Source organism: Nymphaea colorata, chromosome 6 (genome assembly GCF_008831285.2).
Source record: "Nymphaea colorata isolate Beijing-Zhang1983 chromosome 6, ASM883128v2, whole genome shotgun sequence".
NCBI classification, from domain to species: domain Eukaryota; kingdom Viridiplantae; phylum Streptophyta; class Magnoliopsida; order Nymphaeales; family Nymphaeaceae; genus Nymphaea; species Nymphaea colorata.
The window spans coordinates 5,065,324-5,086,457 of NC_045143.1; the positions used below are offsets into that span (position 1 = coordinate 5,065,324).

At 39.3% G+C, this 21,134-nt stretch overlaps 3 protein-coding genes across 4 annotated transcripts; 2 read left to right on the plus strand and 1 right to left on the minus strand.

Moving 5' to 3' along the window:
• Nucleotides 1–2,853: 2,853 nt before the first annotated feature.
• On the plus strand, nucleotides 2,854–4,636 carry LOC116256386 (GATA transcription factor 21-like). Its single transcript, XM_031632744.2, has 3 exons — nucleotides 2,854–3,180; nucleotides 3,301–3,606; nucleotides 4,071–4,636. Exons 1-3 carry the CDS (start codon nucleotides 2,917–2,919, stop codon nucleotides 4,488–4,490), a joined length of 990 nt encoding a protein of 329 aa, XP_031488604.1. The 5' UTR covers nucleotides 2,854–2,916; the 3' UTR covers nucleotides 4,491–4,636.
• Nucleotides 4,637–9,206: 4,570 nt separating this feature from the next.
• On the plus strand, nucleotides 9,207–14,241 carry LOC116255540 (probable mitochondrial-processing peptidase subunit beta, mitochondrial). Its single transcript, XM_031631402.1, has 9 exons — nucleotides 9,207–9,912; nucleotides 10,449–10,613; nucleotides 10,748–10,885; nucleotides 10,995–11,146; nucleotides 11,329–11,437; nucleotides 11,950–12,048; nucleotides 12,914–12,979; nucleotides 13,503–13,610; nucleotides 13,785–14,241. Exons 1-9 carry the CDS (start codon nucleotides 9,346–9,348, stop codon nucleotides 13,866–13,868), a joined length of 1,488 nt encoding a protein of 495 aa, XP_031487262.1. The 5' UTR covers nucleotides 9,207–9,345; the 3' UTR covers nucleotides 13,869–14,241.
• A 1,123-nt stretch (nucleotides 14,242–15,364) lies between these two features.
• Nucleotides 15,365–19,726, minus strand: LOC116255396 (translation machinery-associated protein 22). Of its 2 annotated transcripts, XM_031631196.2 has the most exons (7): nucleotides 19,465–19,726; nucleotides 19,267–19,356; nucleotides 17,984–18,048; nucleotides 17,141–17,222; nucleotides 16,966–17,033; nucleotides 16,799–16,882; nucleotides 15,365–15,728 (listed from the first exon to the last, which is right to left on the minus strand). In XM_031631196.2, exons 1-7 carry the CDS (start codon nucleotides 19,610–19,612, stop codon nucleotides 15,672–15,674), a joined length of 594 nt encoding a protein of 197 aa, XP_031487056.1. In that variant the 5' UTR covers nucleotides 19,613–19,726; the 3' UTR covers nucleotides 15,365–15,671. The 2 variants fall into 2 exon arrangements, with proteins under 2 accessions (XP_031487056.1, XP_031487057.1); XM_031631197.2 differs by lacking the exons at nucleotides 19,267–19,356; nucleotides 19,465–19,726 and adding an exon at nucleotides 18,140–19,179 and having other exon boundaries at nucleotides 17,984–18,067.
• Nucleotides 19,727–21,134: the final 1,408 nt, after the last annotated feature.

The window sequence follows — 21,134 nt, forward strand, 5'->3', positions numbered from 1 at the left end:
ACTAATTACTTATGAAAGATTCACATACACGTCACAGGGATATTGCTGCGGTTCAGTCACTTCCGCATCGTAAGCGTCAACTCGTCTGAACATTTTTAATGAAAAATTTATGATTCCTTGCAAAACATGCATGATGCTGTGGGTTGGTAGTTGGCATACCATGATGATGATCATCATCATGCGATGATGGTGGTGGTGATATGAGGTCGATAGTTGGTTCAGAGCATGCAGGATGAAGATGACGATAATGATGAGGAACGCAGGCCAAATAGGCTCCCAGCAATGTAGATCACGCCAAGACTCATTAATGCTGCTCATTGAACAGACTCTCAAGTCCATGAATTGCTTCCCCACTAGCTGCAAATTGTAGATGATATATATATATATATATATATGAGAGAGAGAGAGAGAGAGATTTACTAATTAAAAAAGTGATATTAGGAGCAAAGCTGTAAACTTGAAACTGGTATTGGCAGGAGCTCGCTGTGGCAGAAAAGTGATGGCTCTCTGTCACTGGCCGTAGCTCAGGCAAAGTTGGGAGGATAACCCTGACTGACAGGGTGGCTCGCACACCGTGCCACTCATCCTCACCTATCATCTTCTTTTCAATAATAAATGTTTCATCTCTTTTCTATTGCAGCAATATGAACAAGATTTAGAAATTTAGAATCTCAGATGCTTATTTTGCAGAAACATCAACTAGCTTGCCTCCTGATCCGACTATGCTGAACCTGTTTCTGTAAGACAATACCCCAACAATTTACTGAAGAGAGAGATCGTAATCGCTGTTGTTTAACGTCTTTTAAATTGATGGAGGCAAAGTTACTTGAAAAGTCAAGAAGGCAGAGATCAAATACATGAGAATGTACATCGGAGGTTTACCAGGGAGGGTAAATGGTGATCAAGCGGTTGAAAAGCAAAAGGAAAATAAAAGACAAGAAACTGTTGACAGCCATTAATTGGGCAGATGTCTGGACATGGCTAGTACAACCCCTGAGCAAATGAACTAGTTGAAGCTGAAAAAGTTCAATTTTTATAATTCATCTCTTCACACAAATAATGGTCATGGCCTGCCTAGCTAAACCCAGCTTGCTTGAAATAAGCACACACATATACCTTATTTGCTGTTGCATTTTACAAATTTTACTAGTCACAACCTTCATGACAAGTATTCTAGATTTCAATATCTCGATATGTGGAACTGATTTTTCATTTGTGCACACACACACACACACACACACACATATATATTGGAAAATCAATCACACGTACTTATATATCCTTAATTTGTGAAAACGAAAAAACATGCGATGTGCTGACATGTACATCATAAAGAAATATGATATATAACTTGTGATAATAGAATCTAAAAGGTACTTTGTCATGAAAGTTGAACTTAGATGTTACCTTAAAATTGTTGTGAATCAAATGTCATAAACTCTTCACCTTGATTTTGTGGTACGCACGCGTGAACACAAATTAAGCTAATTTGGCAATGTCTGTCTTTTTAGATAAACACTCCCTAATACATCATGTCTTCGTTTTTTTCTAGATCTTAAGAAATCTAATGCTCGTGAATAAAGAGCTGGTGCACCAAACATCCTATCATTGTTAAATAAAATTTTATTTACTCTTAGTTAATAATTAACAGTCGCATGCAAATGAAGCTCTAAAAACTTCAAGTAAACTTTCATTGAGCAAATATAAAGATTGATAAAGTTAAAGCATCAGCAGTTTATGTTGTTCCCCAAATGGTATATGCATCTTTGCAGTATGATCAGAAGGTAGCTGCGCCAAGAGAATTCCATTGTTGGCAATTTCTTTACAATCTTTATTAGCATATGTAGACGTTAAAAATGTTCGTAGGAAAGGTTGGATTTTTAAATGCTGCACTTCTTTCGCAATTAATGAACCAGTTCTAGCTGATCCGAGAGTACCCAAGTCGGACTTCTTTAGGTTTATTGGCATTGAAAACCTGTTCCTTTTAACTGATCGTCATGCTTGGCTCAGTTCACCACATGCTTTCTAGCCAGACCCGTGCACCTACACCATGGACCTACAAGCACACCGATCAAAGAGAGACATTCAAAAATTAAGCCATATATATATATATATATATATATGGAAGAGGGAGAACCTGACCCTGCAGGAACTAACAAAAAGTGGTGCAGTCGTTAGGTCTACACCATGTAATCTACAAAGTCAAAAAGGAAGGAAGTTAGGGCTCCCTTTTCGGGGAAGGAGACGAATAAAAAAGCTGGGGGAAGTAGAGCGATCATGTAGGAGGCAGCAGTGAAGAGAAAGAGAGGCTGATAGAAATCAACAAGTTGGGAAAAGTAAATTATGAAAAGGGAAGAGAGACAGGAACGAAGGAACCAAAAAGCAAATGGGGAAATGGACAAAGGGGTTGGGGTTGGGGATGGGCTACAAAAGGGCAGATAGGGCTGTCTTCTGTCAGCTGGTCTGAACCAAGGCAATCAATGTTCTTGGCAACACTAAGGTGGCACCAGGTATCACAAACCCAAAAAGATGAAGCTCCTAAATCCCCATGACTGTCACCAGCTTGGGGAATTTAATGTTGGTGCAGTAATATTCCTACAATCTTTTGTCATTTTGGGATGTCAAGTAGCATTCTCCCTCTACTCCTCACACCAGTAGAACACTTGTCTCTTGGATTTCTTTGCACTATCACGTGAATGTCAGCCTCTACTTTTTTTTTCTCTCTTTTTCCATCTTGGGGTTTCCTTCCTTTTTTTTTTTACTTCGAGAGAGAGAGAGACAGAATAAACAGTTTTTTAAAAAAAATCTGAGATTGTCCTCTTAGACCTTATTTATTGGCTTCAATTTATTCCCTTGTTTCGTCATCTTAAAGTTTTCTTTGTACCTTGCCCTGTAGCCTGAAACCTCAGGTGGTTCATGTCTTCGATCTATCTCCACGCTGCAATCGGTGAAGGTCGCGAGGCAATAGAGGGAGGTGGAAGAGGAGAAGGGGGTATGATGCTGGGACCTGTAGGTCGTGACTTCTTCTGGGGAGATGGGAGAGATTTCACGGCAGAACACGATCATCAACGCTTCATTCCAAAAGAGCTCCTTCTTTTTGAACCCACCGCCCGCTCTCAACACCCATGTGCTCCCATCTTCTTCAGCCAACATGAACACCACTATGATATCCAAGATCAGGTTTCCATGGTGTCTATTCCCGTATTAATTTATATATCATGTGCATCCTCTTTTCCATGGTGCTATTTGTGGTCTCCTCCTTTTCTATCATGACTCACTTGCAGTTGATGTTGAGTGCAGGTGGGAGTACAACATGCCGCAGGTGCCGGCTCGAGTGATCATCCAACAACTTGTGATCATGGAATCAACTTGGATGATTCTTCAAGTAAAACCCACATAACAGATGGTCATCATGATCACCAGAGTGATTACAGTCAGCATGAGCAAGATGACCATCCTCGCCGTTGTGATCGCCATCGCGACAACCATCTTGATCAACAGAGGTTATCTAGAGAGTGCAACAGCTATAACCATCCGATAAGAACATGCGTGGACTGTAACACAACCAAGACGCCTCTCTGGAGAAGCGGTCCCCTTGGACCCAAGGTATTATCATCACCATCTACTTTGTTTCATCCCAATGATCTCAAGATAATCTGTTTATTATATTACCTATCTACTGTTTCATATTGGGGCCTGTTTTCATTGATGAGATATGGGATTGCAGCAAAACAGCATCTTGTAGGATGCCAACCTTCCATCTTTAATTCTGTTTTACAATTAAGGTGATTTAATTCAAGGTCATATGAGAGGATCTGGTGCAATACTGTTCTTTCGATCACCCTCTGTTAGCTATGAGTTTCAAATACTATATGATATTTATCTTCTCAATCCTGTTGGAATCAAGGATAATTGCAATATTATCTCAGATATTTCTACTTTCAGGATACAGCCTTGTTGATTCATTCACTACCAAGTAACCAGTTTGGCGTTTATCACATACATATGAAGTGATTTTTCTGAATCTTGATGTAGTTGTTCTTATGTCTATGTTCTAAACAAAAATGCAGTCTCTATGCAATGCTTGTGGGATCAGGCACCACAAGGCAAGGCGAGCTCGAGCAGCAGCAGCAGCAGCGGCTGCTGCTGCTGCAGCTGCTGCTCAAACGGGAGAAAATTGCTATTCATCACCGGTTAAAGCCAAGCTGAAGAAGGAGAAAAGGTCGGAACAGACTAAATCAGCCACCAACGTTAAGAAGAGAAGCAAGCTCTTCACCACCCCACGTAGGAGGAGGGGCCTGTGCTTAGATTTGGACCTGAACTGTCCAATAGATCAAGATGACAACCTGCAGTATCCTGAAACACCCAAGCAGCTTGATTTCTCGGTGGAAATGAGCAAGCCCGTGCCTTTCAAGAGAGTGTTCCCTGAAGATGAGGAGCAAGCTGCCATCTTGCTAATGGCCCTTTCCTGTGGTCTTGTTCATGGCTGAACCTTGATATCTGGATCGACGCTACGTAGGAAACCAGAATGTGGTTCTCTTTTTTACCATGTACTACTCTATTTGTCACGTGGTTCTTCCAATAAGAAACTGCGGTAAACCCATTAATAAGAACTAGTCGTGTGTTTGAAATTAAATTGCTTCACTCTCACTCATGCATACGCCATGTAGTTACTTTCTTGGTTGAATAATTTCCTTATCTTGCTCTACTAGAGGGAGAGAGGTCAGAGAGAAACAGTAAAAACCAACGTACAGTAAAAAGCAGAGTGCACGACGAAAAAGCTTGAAGTTGTAACAGGTTTGATCATTAGCAAGTGTGGTCCATTGGTCAAGTTATACCAAATTTTCTCTTGAGAAGTATCTGTTTGCCTCTTGCGTAAAGGTCAGACAATGATACCAAACGTGGTACTATGGTGAAATTCGCCGTCCCTTGACTCCTCCTCACAGTGATGGGACCTTCATTAATGCAGCCCGTGTTCCTAAGGTTTGGTCATCGACGAGCTGTGAATGATCCAAACCATTGTAGAGAACTAATTTTTCCTGCAGCCTGATTCTTGTCTCTTGTTCTTCTTCTTTTCTTTTTCAGGCAAAGGAAAAACTATGTCTCCTCCGCATCGAATCACTTCTATATGCTGTTCTTTAGTAATTAATTAAATGAATCTAGATTAGATTCAAACTAAAAAATAATGAAAAACTTTGGAATATTCTCTAGATTATCAGGCTGATCATCCACACACTACCAACGGATTGTCAAGAATTCCAAACAACAAAAATCTAAACATTGAAGAACAATGAGTCCCAACTCAGACGGAAATTTTTTGATAGGATTCAAAATGTTTGATGCCAAACGAGTTCATATAACTTTGTTTTCGAAAGTCTATCGGGGCTACTTAAAGAGGTACTCCCAGGTATGACTTGCACAAAGAAAGATGTCTATGGGAATTGAGACACTGTTATGACTTGGTCCCTGGCGCCGTGGCCCACTCCATTACACCAACCCTTATTAAGTACATATGAGTACAGTTACATAGATTTGAGTAGTGAAGTAGCTATCCGCCAACCCCTGCACGACATATCCCTCTCGGTCGGCCAATGCGGGCCTGAGAAATAACTCACTTATCGTAAATGCATAATGCCCAGAAGAATCGAACTGATGGTAGTCAAGACCCTTGACATGCAACCAACCATGCATGAACGATGATGGGTTCAAGTGCTTAAAAGGGAAGCTAGACCTAACTAATGGACTTCATTTAATTGTATTCCAGAACTTAACTCTTAAATCCGACGAGTTAAAACAAGGCTGGTCCGGATTGGGCAGCCAGAACTTGTCCGGGCTCAGTAGGTCTGCAATATCTCCAACAATGATTGAGAGCACTATATATACTTCAAATCTACACCCACACTCGCTGCCTGGCCACTAATTAAGTAGGTGCCGGCTGACTGATAGATCTCCATAAAAGGCAGCCCAACAAGCCGTGATGGAGCCGCATTGCGGCGCCCCAAGGATCGTTGCCGGGAAACATATGCTTATATTTATATAGGCCAACCCATCACCCACGTCCAATTACACCCTTTCATATATATATATATATATTATAGCCATTGGATTCTTATCAAAACTGACTGCCAATTGAGACAATGATCATGCTTGATTTCTAGAATGTGAGTGTGCATATAGCTAGATATGTTGGTCCCCAATAGATCAATCAATACAGTGGACGCATGAAGGATGTCAGACTCTATTAAATGATGAGTTCCCATATAAATTCGTTGCACGTACGAACGGTAAGGCCGGCCACTCATTTTATATCATGTTGTTAAACTTTTAGCTTGTAGATATGGTGACAAGATGTCAATCCTGCATCGGCCCCTTCGTTCGCTGTTCCACGTGAGCTGCTAGCTCTTCCTTGCCCATCTGCCACCTTGGTGCACTCTGCAAATTGCGAACAATCACTTCTTGTGCAGTTGTGCGGTTTTTATTTCCTTTAATATCTCTCTCTCTCTCTCTCTCTCTCTCTCTATATATATATATATATATATATATATATATATATATATATATATATATATATATATATATATATATATATATATATATATATATATATATATATATAAAATTCAAGTGACACAAGCTTAAATGAATCGAACTTGAGCCGAGCAATATGTAACTCGAGTTGAACTCGAACTAACCGAGCTGAGTTCTTGCTCGTTGTACATTCCTACTCTCTAGCAGATTACTGTAGGGTTCACTCTAAGAAATGTCATCCTTCTGGGTTACTTAAATCTAAACTCTAGCAGCCATGAGAGACTTGATGCAGCAGAATATTAATTAGGGATGTTTGATTACCTCTCAGGTCTTAGAACCAAGGTGATGAAAGCCTAAGATGGTAATTCTCAGAATTTCAAATCGATAATCTTAGATCTTGTGTTCAAAGATGCATATCTAGTATAATATGGCTTTTGTATCCTTTGAACCTCTAATTCATGGATATAGATAATTTCTTTTGGGATATTGGTTTGAATGAGCAGTCCAGTGTAAATCTGGTCGTGCTGTCAAGGGACTCTATTTTGGAGAAGTAACAAGAAATTGCATCCACCCAGTAAAGATGTTAAGCTTAAGACCTTCAAGCTGAAGTAGCTAGAGCTGCACACGAGCCGCGTCAAGCTCGAGCTTGACTTGGCTCAAAAAAACTTGAGCTCAAGCTCGGTTCGAATTCGAGTCGAGCTCCTTATAGCAAGCTAGAGTTCGACTCGATTACACAAAATCGAGCTCGAACTCGACTCATTTAACCCATTTAATTTGTTTAGGCATTAATTCGTGTAAGCATTAACTTTTTTAACTCGTATAAGCGTAAACTCGTGTAACTTATGAAAATGTTTTTATCTTAAAAGTTAAAATTGATGATTTGGTAAATCGGTTTTGGCAATATTATATAAAGTGTCGATGTGAGTCGAGTCGAGCATCAACTGAGTCGAGTTCCTAAAACTTGAACTCGGCTCATTTATCGTTTCGAGTATATTTGTAAGCTCGAACTCAGCTCATTTATAATTGAGTCGAGTACAAGCCAACTTTTTTTGAGCTAGTTAGAGTCGAGCCCAAGTTGGCTTGGCTACTGCAGCCGTAGAAGTAGACTAAAAGAATTTGACAATATTCTCACATCGAGATCCATGTGATTTCCAGTGTTATTAATTATTTTGGCATAGAATTGGAAACGAGAAAATATCACATTTTTCAAAAAAGTTTAGCATTTGAAACGTGTTGATGATTGTGTATTATATTTGCGCATATATGCACTTGGTGATCCATATGGATCATGTTTTCCATCGATTGACAAAAGATTTAATAGATCATTCAGTCAATAAAATCTACACACCTAAATTTTTCTATGATATCTTATGTTAATATTTTTATTTTGTACATGGGATCAAAAGCCAAGTAACCATAAGTCTGTGATTAAGATGACTTTTTACTATATTAAGTGATTTAATAATTTTTTGATGTGGTATTATAATCAATCTTAGATAACTACCTAGACTATAGCAGCTCTAATACAAATAAAAGAATTTTATAATTTGTGAAACCAGCTGAGTTTGTAAAATATGAGCATTCGGATGCACTTGGAAAAGTTTCTAAGCAAGAATGGAAATTGGTATCTTCTTTATGTGAGTATGCTTTACAATAGAAATCTGATATTACTTTAAAGTGTGTTCTGTTATGAGAATTCAATACCTTTACAAATAATGCAATATTTTGATGTACCATAAATATTTAATGCGTGTTTTAAGAAACAACGTTATTGAACATTTGAAATACCAAAACTACAAGCAACCACATGGAATATGACAAACAATTTTTTGGTGTTTGCAATTTTATGAATTTGAAATCCATGCTTTATTTAGGAAATTTTGTTTTCACGACGAAGCGAGAATTTGATCTTAAATTCAAGGATTTCAAATCCTGAAGGTCTTATATCACAGTAGAACAAAGGCAATCAAACACCTCTTTAATTCTAACAAGATGATTCATGTTTATTAATTTATTGGACCGAATCGAAACAACCGTATGAGCTGATCCAATTCAAGCCACCAGCTACACTTGGGCTCAAACCCCGCATATTTGGATTCAAACTCGAATTCATTATGAACCCAAAAAAAAAAAAAAATCATATAAGTCCAAGTCTAACCCAAAATCCCATTCACAATCTAATTCTATTGAATACGATTTTTAAATTCATATCTGAATCCAAATTTTGAACCGAAACGGTTGATTTTCAAATTATAAGAGCATTGGTTATAAGATATTTATTGAAAACTAAATTTGATCTGAATAAGATTGAAAATTTATGTTTATATGAACCAAGTGAAACCCAATCAGTTGTTTTGAATCTAATTCTATTTCTTATTCAAATATTAATTTTTTCATATCGGATTTTTTTTTATTTTATTTTTTTAAACAGTTCAATCGGATATCTGGTTCAAATCAACCATGACGACATCCTTATCTAAAAAGATAGATTTAAATCCAATTCGATACACAATACGGAATGGAGTCTACCAAATCAGCTACGGCTTTAACCGGTGTAAATTTACCCTTAACATGAGAGTCCAGTCCAATTATTGATCCAATATGAGATCCGTTAGACTAAGTTATAATCGCGATAATTTTGCGAGACTTTTCCCGAGAAAAAGGAAAAGAAGCGCCGATATTCGGGTCGATATGGGAAACGGCCTGGTTTCCCCACCTGAATCTCTTCGCTTCGGGCCCTTCTTTCCCGCCAACGCCGGCGGTAGCTTCCCCGGTATCGCCATCGACCCCTCTCTGTAGCAGACAGTTCCTGAAGCCATGCCCACCTTTTCTTCAGTTGTCTGTCGCCTGGCCAGGCTGAGGCGCTCCAAAGCCCTGTCCAGCAAAGCCACCATCTCTTCCCTTTCCGCGGCTCTCCCCAACCACCAGTCCCCCTCGGAGGGGAATGTTGGCTTTTCGAGAGGATTGGAAGACGAAGCTCCGTTCCTCCTCTTCCCTGAGACCCGCATCTCCGAGCTCGCGAATGGCGTCCGCGTGGTCACCCAGTCGTCTCTCGCCGCCCGCACCGCTACCGTGGGTGTGTGGATTGACGCTGGGAGCCGATTCGAGACGCCGGAGACGAATGGCACTGCTCACTTCCTGGAGCACATGATCTTCAAGGGTACCCGGCGACGGACGGCTAGAGGGCTCGAGGAGGAGATCGAGAACGCCGGCGCCAGGCTCAACGCCTATACTTCCAGGGAGCAAACAACGTACTATGCCAACGTGCTCAGGGAAGACGTAGGGCTCGCCGTCGACGTTCTTGCCGACATCTTGCAGAACTCGCGGTTTCATGAAAGCGCCATCACGAGGGAGAGGAGCGTGATTCTCAGAGAAATGGAGGAGGTGAAGAAAAAATATCTTCCCTTCTCGGTTCTTCTTGTATTCCCTAATTGGTTTTGGTGGTTCTGTTTCATTGAATAGTCACGTTTTGTTAACGTTGAGGAAGACAAATTAACAATCATTTCTTCTTAAATTTTTAATCTTCTTGTAGCGCATGGAGTTACTTCCATGGTTTTATCTGTGTTGATGATTAAAAAGATTGGTCATTCTTACTCAGTAAGTGTTATGAGCTGTTCATCCACCAGAACGTTGATATTTGCGTGTCAATTTTTGTTTGATCAAGTTTCTCGGCATCATTTTCGTAGATTAGCAGGACAAATATAGCCAATACTTTTGTTCCTAAGTTAGAACAGCTTCTCTTTTTATTTAAGAAATGTAAGTTTGTTTTTCCTGTAGTGCTATGTCACTGAAGCTCTGTAGTGCTATGTCACTGAAGCTCTGAGATTATTCAATGGTGATCCGAATGATGATTATAGTTTGAGAATTTTCCCTTTTCTTCACTTGTTTACTTTTCTAATTGGGAATCTTAACCTTTGTAGGTGCAAGGACAGACTGAGGAGGTGATTTTTGATTATTTGCACATGGCTGCATTCCCAAATCATCCATTGGGTAACACTATTCTGGGACCTGCTGAGAATATCAAAACCATATCGAAATTTGATTTATACGAATATATAACTACGCATTACACTGGGCATAGGATGGTAAGCTCAAAGCCTCAAACCGAAGATATCTATTGTTTTGTATTTGCTTTTCTTCACACAAGTAAGACAAGGTTGGGATTTGGCTTGTCAATTTTCACCCCAAGCCATCTAAGTGGTCGAATATGTGATTTTAGGTTGTATCTGCTGCCGGTGCTGTTACACATGACTATATGGTGGATCAAGTCAGTAAACTGTTTAGAAGGCTGTCTAATGACCCAACCACAGCATCTATGCTTGTTCAAGAATATCCTGCTGCTTTCACTGGATCAGAGGTCATTTGATTAGGTCCTTCAGCCTAAATGACGTCATGCAATTGATAGCATATGTTGAGTTTTATTATTGCTACAATCTTCACTTGCCTATATATACTCATTATTCCAGGTACGAGTAATGAACGATGACATGCCTCTTGCACATTTTGCCATTGCACTAGAGGGGGCTTCATGGACTGATCCAAATTCCATACCTGTGATGGTGATACAAAGTATCTTGGGATCTTGGAACAGGAGTGCAGGTGTTGGTAACCTTTCTGGGTATCATTTCAACTTGATCCAAATTTTAAAGTTTGCCCTTGTTTATCTTAATTTCCATGCATGCTAGTAGTTGTGCTATCTGTTTTCTTTCCTTAGAGATGCTTGATGATGGTACTTAATTCTTATGGTTTCCGTGCAATCAGCTTTGATGTTCATAACAATGTCTTTTTCATAATGAATAGGTCAGAACTTGCTCGGAAGGTAGGCAGAGGAGACTTGGCTGAGAGTATACTGTCCTTCAACACCAACTATGCTGATACTGGGTTATTTGGTGTCTATGCTACAGCACTGGTCAGTTTCTGTTTTATGTTTCATACACAACACAATTATTACATGTTTACACTTCCCTGAGACACTGTTTGCTGTTACTACACTGCATGTAAACGCATCAGCATTTTTTCCGCACCTGCATACTGCTCTTAGGATATGAACAACTCTGATAGCTTGGCAAGTTGAAGAAAGGGGAAACAAACAAATGTATCTGTTTATATTTAAAGGACGGATATGTGGCTTCTGTGTGTGTTACTGTGTGCATGTGCATGTATAACTATGACTAGTTTTGGGCATGAAGTTCTGCATCAGGTCGTGGACCCATTGGTACTTTCTTTTCTGGCATATTGTTTCCTTCATTTATGAGGATTACTGTTGGTGAGCTTACTCTATGATGATTGTTTCCAGATCCGTATAACATTTCATAATGACCATGGGATCCTCATCCAATCTTCTAATTTGAATGGTTGATGATCTCTTCTTTTACTTATGCTTGTCCACTGTCTCACTCAATGTTGTGCTTTTGGTTGCAGCCTGACAGATTGCATGATTTATCTTGCACCATAATGGATGAGTTCTCTAGAATAGCTCATGAGGTCTCAGAGGATGAAGTAGTAAGGGCTCGGAATCAGGTATGCAGCTGGGTTTATCATCAAATTAATACAAGGTTATCTTCTTGATTATAAATGTGTAGTTCTCGTCTTTTCCCACAACTGGAACTATCCAAAATAAGTTTGCACTGGCAAACTGCTGTCCATTGTCTAGATGGGATTGTCAGGGTGATGTTGTTATTTGGCCATTAATATTGCGAGCTTTGTGAGGTATACACGGCTCTATGGTTTTCTGACACATTTCTTGTATAGCATGGTAATCATGTGAAATCACTAAAAGCTTGTTGTCCCCATTAATCACTGAATAAGGTATTGTATGTTTCTGACATTCTGTTGTCGTATGGGACATTCTTCAGAAAAATTTACAGATATGCAAATATGTTGCAAAGCATATCGAAAAAAACATAAATAAACCGTGGCCAATAGAAATACTGATAAGGATAGTTAAGATGATATGGAGCTCACTATGGCTATGGAGCTGTACCCTGGATACAACTGCTGACTTCATAGTTCTAAGGAAATGGATAGATGCCATTAACCTAATTTGTGGTCAATAACCTCCTTTTCTTCTAAAGTTGCTACTAGCTTGTGTTTCTAGATACTTACCCTTTAAGTCTAAATGTTTGATTTCATTTTGCTATAATGTTCTTGCACCTGGATTGTTGTGGTTGATTTACGGCTGGCTTTCCTCAGAGAGCTGCATTTATTAACTATCAACCAACATGAAGCAGTTTTTTACTTTTGCAACTGTGAATTCTGTTATCACATCATATATTTTATGGTTCCTGCTAGTTTTTTTAGTATTTGTAGTTCTTCTGTCTCTAGCTGGTGAGTGGTCAGGCTCTTTTGAATGGTATGAATCATAATCCATTTCCTTCCTATGCAGTTGAAGTCGTCCCTTCTTCTCCATATTGATGGAACGAGTGCAGTTGCAGAAAACAATGGACGGCAGGTGAGCAATTGCTTCTCATGATGCAGCAATAAATCCAATTAATAAAGAAAAGTGTGCACATGAGAAGGAAGAATCCTAGAAATCTGTGGTATTGGTGCCATGGGCTTTGGGAAAAGAGTTAACTATTACGGTGTAGCAAGTTTTAGAATTGCTCCAAATTTTAGCGGAAAGTAGTGGAGAATTTACATCACCAATATGCACATGATAATCATTTCAAAAGGAACTTGTCAGGAATTTGCTTAATAGAGCTTAACGGAGGTCATTTTCTTTCTTCTTCCTGTTCTCATGATATCACGCAAATTAGTGACCTGAACACGTTGTCATGGTATCCTGTTGATGTTGACTCAGTTAAACATCTCATAGTTGCTTGTGCTAATCATCCACCTTACCTACTTATCCCATATCATGAATTCACAAGTTACAAGATAACAAAAAGATCGGAGATACTAAGGAATTATGAAACTGCTACTTCTTCCCCCCGTTTTAGTAAGTGGTGGACATCTGCGGTGGTATTTGGGTGCAGATACTGACTTATGGAAGAGTACTCCCATTTATGGAACTTTTTGCAAGAATTGATGCTGTGGATGTAGACACTGTTAAACAGACAGCAATGCAGTTCATTGTTGACAAGGTAAGGTCCATTTTTATCCTGCCTTACTTGATGAACCCAGATTCTTAATCATGTCAAAAGGATAAGTAATTTCCAAGAGGATGATACTACCCGTTGCCATGCATTGTGTTTGCCTGTTTGATCATTCTGGCCGTTATGGTGCATCATTTCTCTCATTCATGATACGGTGTCCAGGATATTGCCATTTCTTGTGTCGGGCCAATTCAGCAGCTGCCCGATCATAGTTGGTTTCGGTCGCAGACGCAGTCTATGAAGTAAACATTGACAGAAGAAAAGATGAAAGCGAGAAACCTAAACATGGAGATGCATGATACTGATACGGAAGCTTTGTCCTGGTAGCTTCCTTTGATTGCAATCAGGACACCATGAGTGGTATTGGTGCTCCAACCATAACACTTGACCCAAGTTCATGCAGTCCCACGCATTTATTTGTTCCACTTTGCCGTTTTTCGCATTATTTTTATATTGTGTTGTATACAGTTATCAAAACATGTAACATGACAATTTTGTCAGAAGATACGTATTTCTAGCATTTTGATTGTCGAAGCTACTCTGATTGTGGCTGTAAAATTGTCACTCGAATGTCCCTTGACAGACTAAAGTTGAATGTTTAAGGTTAAGTTATTGCAAATTCTTCTATTATTTTAGGGCTGTGCACGATCAGATCGTGCACGTCCTGCACTGTAAAGGGACTGGAGATCATCAAAACTGGTTACGTGCACACCCCTGTGCATGCACAGGGGAGTGTAACGACTACAATGCTCCATTAAAGTAAAAAAAAATAGATACTTTTAAAAAGACAAAAAGAGAATTACAACAATATTAACAGATTAAAATGTACATATTTTTATAAATTTCATATTTGTTGCTGCACACCAACTCAATCTTACCCTTGAGATCATGTCCAACCGGAGGTTTCTTTTTACTACCATTGGAACCAAGAATTTCTTAACCGGTTCTTGTGTGATCGCTACACAGATTCCCTCAGGTTGCATAAGTCTTGCCTTCCTAAAGAGACGACAATCAACTGAGTCAACTGGTTGGGTCAGTAGCTTGTAGACAAGCCAGTCGCTGCTTTAAACCTTAACGCCGCCTACTTCTTGCTAAAGCCGATGCCCACGCATGCGAAGACCAACGGAGTGGAAGAATAGCCCTTCAAGGTTTTGCATCTGACAAGGTGGTTTCCTCCAAATAAAATATATAAGAAGAAGTTCGTTGGTTCTTACATGATGCATGACAAGATAAAATCTTGACAGCCGATGCTGTTCCTGAGGATCTCCTGGAAAGAGATGAGGCAGAACAAGGGAGCGAAACGTCTCGGCGTTCCACTAATTCTAACACGATACGGTTTTCTTTTTTTTATTTCAATTTATTTTTATACTGGGCAATTTTGGCTGGGGCGAAACCGGCTGGCTTGAGGGCGGACGGCTATTAGTAATTTTGTTACGCGGGACTGACTGGAAGAAAGCAGAGATTTTTCCGTCTTCCGTCTCGTCAAGTGACTTGCCAAGAACTTAGATTTGAGAGATTACACTTCCATTGAATCAGAAGAGCGACCGACCACGGAGCACACCTTGGCCATGTTACGCTTCAACAAGGCCTCAAGTGATAATGCGATCATAGTGCACCAGAGCTTCTTCAAACCTTTATTTCTTACCGGCCCTGCACCTGAGTAGGCAGTATAGCGGCCTCAACAGGCGCCCACTCTTGACCCTTCAATTTGAAAATCCAAAATTGAAATTGGAACTCACGAATTTAGAGATGAAATTGTTGGCTTTTCTCGAAACTGTAGTGCAAGAACTTGTGCTAGACACTGGCATGCCTGAGCACTACACAAAGAGTTATCTATAACTATGACATAAGAAAAGGGGAGATAGCTCATTAATCTACAATGGCAGTGAAAAGTATAGTTACAGAGATAGGCAGGCATCACAGAAGTCCGAAACCACCTCTGTTGTAACATGTCGCAACAGCACAAAATTGAACATATCCCCTCCCTTGTTTAGGAGAAATATCTGAACGGTGTAACTCTCACCCACCACCATGCATGCAATAGAGTAATCAAGCAGCAGGAACCTTTTTCCCATCTTCAATAAAATAAATTGCAGTTTCTGGAACCTGTTGCAGATTAATAAAGCAACACAACAGCGTGCAAGTTGTTAAATTCTTTTCTAGATGTAAAGCAGGTAAATAGAGTGCAACAAGTTGAGCAATAATATTCCAAATCCACTTTAGGATGAAATATGAACATCAATGAGAGACAGCATGTATAAGACAATTAAAGGACACAAGGAGAAGCAGGTATCTCTGTGATACTAGAAGCAGTCAGACATAAAAGTTCAGCAGATTTTCAATCCAGGAATCAGCTAAACTTGGATGAATTGCAAGTATAAGCAAGAATACTTTGTCAAGGCAAATGCCTAGTACAGGATGACACTACTGTCGCCACTGGATATTCAAACAAGGTTCACAGCATGGCACCTGCCATTTTCATACAGGACTCTCTGTATATATTAAACCTACAGTGCATCAATAGTCCTTACCCATGGAGACCCAACCAAGCAGGAGCAAGAGGAAAAACAAAAAAAAGGCAGACAACAGTTAATCCTAATCCCATTTGATTTCCAGTTAAAAAAGAGCATACTCATATCTTTACCGTTGAAAAGAGGTGATCCGTTAAAGGTTCCAACATGAAGAGAGATAGAAGGGTAAATGTGCAGATAAAGAAGTAAACAAGGGAGATCACAAACACTAGGTGAGGTTGGTTACCAAGCAGCCTAGACTGATTTGATTCAACTGAGAAAAATTAGAAACAGGTTGATCCCATCAAGTTCGTACTGGTTTACCTATTAGTGTGACTGGTAGGCCTGGAGCCCAAGAGAAAGTTTGAACTCCAAGGTCAGAGCCTAACAACGAAACGCCCAAGCATGTGCAGTGCTTTAGCAAATCAATATACTTTAGGAAAAAAATTTCCCAAGATTGGACTACGCAGGGAAGCCATATAATTTGGCTCAAATTAAGCCTACCCTTTGAACTACACTGACTCTGGTGCCTGGACCAAGTCCCAATCTCATTTGGAGCCATTTATATGCTTATGAAATATGAGAGCCTTGTTTCAATCACTAAACAAACTTAATTCTTCGATTGCACATGAATAGATGTAAGGACAAAAAAGAAAAGCCACCTACATCTGGCCACGTCTCAGTTATGAACTCAACAATATCATAGGATATATCTCCTTGGACGTCAATTTGGTCCTTTTCAGTTGGCCCCTGAGATGGGTAAACACAAAGAGCATGAGAATTCGTAGGTCAAGCTTTGTTTAGAATTTATGCAATGAAATAATTCAATATACCTTAACAACAGAGGCTCCAGTAGCAAACTTTTTCCCAAGTTTCTTTGAAGCATCACTCAGTTTGACACCTAATCATCCATCAATTTATTCTATAAATACAAAGCAACAAAACTAGCAAAGTGTAGAGAGGGTTATTCAAGGAGCGGGGAAAAATAATGAAGATTAAACCACCTACCAAAGAGCTCAAGGCCTTTCACAATCGTCACACATTTCCGTTTGTTACGAACCACTTTCTCAATGATGATTTCTTGCTTCTCCTGCAAAGGAACAGTTTTAATATATAATTGCTTGATGAATGATTTTAGCACTCCAATGATACTAAGTATAAATAATCAGCAAACAGGGCCGGTCATGAATACAAATGCATAAAAATTTCCAGAATAGTGAGAACCTTCAAATAACATGGGCAAAATTTCGTTTTAGTTCATAGTGGAAGTAATCATGGATAAAACAGTTGCTAGAAGCCTTGGCACAATAAAGTGAAAAGTGACAAGAGAAAGAATATAATGATTTGTGGAAAGTTTCTTAAACAAACAATATCTAAAAAAAAAAACAGGAAAAGAAAAAATGCATATCCAAGCAGCTGCCCCAAAATAAGTTAACAATGTTCATCTTCATCATTTTACCTAGTTACAGATTCTTATATCAACAAACAAATGAACAGAGAAATGCCACACTAAACAAGTCATTCTGGAGAACTCTCCTCCAAAAATGTTACCATCTCCCATCTTGCATCGCATTTTCATGTATATCTGTCTACGAACCAAAAAATGAAGACAGTCATTCTAGTATGATCCACTTTTAGTATGTGCTGCTTACATGGCTCTTTATTATTTTGTATGTTATGATTACTTTGATATGTCAATGCCATTAGTGAATGTTGAAAAATTAAAATCTGAAACTTTACAAACCTGTAATTAGATTCTTAGAATGTGAAGGTGATTAGTGATTTTGACCTTACAAATTATCCAAACAAAATAAGAGGTGAAACATATGAAAGAAAAGTTGTTGTACTAGCCTTTTTCTTGATTTTACCACCAGGAAGACGCTTTACTTCTTCTTGCTTGGGTGCAGAGACACTACCTGCAATAATAAAAAATATCTAGAAGCAGTTGTCACTGGTATCAAATTATACAAAACTTCCGAATTGAGACTCCTCTCACATTTAACGTACTTGTTGTTGTATACAAAGCCCATGGATCAGCACAATAAATGCTGCAGATATATGCAGACATGAAATGTAAAAGATGAACCATAACCAGCATCCCAGAGAACAAAGTAGCATGGATTACATTGGTAAATGGGAACTTGCAGATTTATATCAAAATTCAAAAGTAAGATGCAACACATGATATTTAAGGACCAACTAAGAACTCCAAAATTAGAGATACCATTTGGTAAATAACTGGTCTGTCAGCTTCTTTCAAGATGACCAAAACTACTCAAGACATCTACATGGGGCACTTGCATATTTACATCAGAAGGAAGAAGCAATACTTGGTATTAAGGACCAAAATGATACTCCAAAACTAGAGATATTCTTTGTGAAAAAACGGATGATCTGTTTCAAACCATCAAGATGGCCAAAGGTGATCAAGATATCTACGTGATTGTATCCAAGTTACTTTGGGAAAGCAGAATTTACTCAACGGGTGTTATGCTTGTAATAAACCTAAAGGCCTAAAGAGTACATCGAGTATTTGATATGGATTTGTCTCTTCTTAGTATGATGCGATAAGCAGCGGTCTCAAGTCCTGAGAGAAAACCTTGGAGCAAATTGGTTCAGGCCAAATATCTCGTGTTTCACAGCTTGAGGTTTACATAAAGCAATCACAAGGGCTCTCATGGTTGGAAGCATAAGGGCCGGCGTCATTACTTGCTATAGCAGCGCAATGGATGACGGGAAATGGAACCGAACTAAGAATTTGAGAATCATCCATGGAAAGTCCGTTCTCCCATTTACTATGAAGGAAAGCTCATCATGAAGACTCATCACCAAGCAAAGCACCAACCGGCAGAATGATGATCCCAAACAAACTGCCAACAATTGTTACAGAAAAGTTGATCCCTAGTCGGTTGTCCCGCTAGCCGATAAACCACCGGACATTTTCCAGATTAAAAACAATGAAGAATATCTCACCGGAAATACGTACTTCAACGAATAGCAATCACTCACAACATCAACGAAAAACAAAAATAAAATGCAAGCATCGATCTCTACCACAATAAGCACAGCAAGACGAAGCACCAAGTTACCATCTTTCGGTGAGAAACGAATTCGAGACGCCAAAAGAATCTTACCAGAAGCAGCGGCCGAATTATCTCCTTCTCCGGAGATTCCAGTCGACCGCAGCTGCTCCGCCGCTTTAGCCACCTCCTTCTCGTTTGCTTCTGCAAATCGAAATACACAGACAAAATCAGAGAGACTCCGATAAGAACCCCAAAAACGAAACAAAAAAATGGGGAAATCAAGTGACAGCTTAAGTTTGTGTGCTTTACCTTTGATGAGATCGGGATAAACATCAGGGGCGTTAGCAATGAGCCAAGGCTTGCATTTCTCGAAATCCGGGCCGAACTCGCAGTATTCGGGCGGCAGTCCACAGACGCCGCAGTAGACCACGCGCAGAGGCTGGGGTTTCTCCGCCATGACCACCTCTCTTTCTCTCTCGCCTTCAGTTGGAGCCTGCGATCTTCTTTGACAGTCTGCTTTTCGAACTATATAAAATTGGGAAGCAAGGCTTCGTCGAATCAGAATACCAAAAGAAAGGCTCCCACGGAATTTGTTCTTAAAGAGTCCTGCTGTAGGGACGTTAACGGTTCGGATATACTAAATAATCTAATTCAAACCCAAAACTCGATGAAATCCAGATGTAATTAGTAATTGGATACGAATTTGGTCTAAGATTTTTCTTACGCAATTTCATGGACATCACAGTTTCATAGCTAACGGAATCCGATCACATAAATTACATGTGAAAATCCTGAATTGGGTAAAAGGAATATTTCATTGCGGAGTATTTAATCTAATCGTTGACATGAGATTGTCAAAGACCAAATACTTTTCATAGGATCCAAGACTGCATTAGTACCTGAAGTAAAACCAATATATATTAGCTAGTATTTGATGTAGAATTAATACATGTTAGCTAGTACAACTCTTCCACCTCATTAGCAAGCACACGTGAAAATCAAATTGACAACATTGAAAATCAAACTGACAACATAAGGTCTCTAGCACCACTCAACCAGTTGTATTATATCCTTAAAAGTAAGCATGGGCATAGGGGCCGGCCCGATAAGAACCCGGCTTGGGCTGGCCCGACACCCACAACCTACGCTTGGCCGGATTAAATTATAAAATATAGTATATATATATATATATATATATATATATATATATATATATATATATATATATATATATATATATATATATATATATAGTAACAACAGTTATCGGGTCCACTCAAGCAGGCCTGATAATATTTCAGACCGGCCAATGACTTTTTTCTGGGCTCGGGCCTGGGCCCGAGTTAGGCCGGGTATCAGGTACCCGCGGCAGCCCTACCCAGTACCCAACCTTATTTAGAAGCTACTGACTTATTGATTACTGCTTATAAACATTATATAACGAACCAAGCCCAAATGGTCACGACCCCCTCGACATGAGTGTATTTCTAAAAAAAAATCTATTAATATTTTTTGAACTTTTTAATAAAATAATAAATTTTAACGTAAACATATAAGCCACATTGTTAGATGTGTCCCAGATTACTATTAACAAGCTTATAGAGGTGGGTTTCAAAATCAAACATTTTTACTAGAGAAGACAAGCCACGGATGCAAGTCATTTCACAGATTAACCAAGAATGCATTCCTCGGGTGATTCAGCACTACACTAACAGTTAGCAGCACTTACCAATCAAATTTACAAAGCTATTGCCCTTCTCAAAAGAGAATCATATGTTTTCCTCAGCTTGGATTCTAGATCAGTTCCGTAAGAGTATCAACTGAAATACAGTTTAAGAATTGTCTTCCACCAGTTTTCGAAGCTTGGAGTTTTATATGAGAAAGGAAACACGTTGTTTGAGGACATGTTCGATCGGGCCACTACAAGTTCAACGCATGGTGGGAGCCTTTTAATACGGTGCCGGATCATGTTAGCAGGT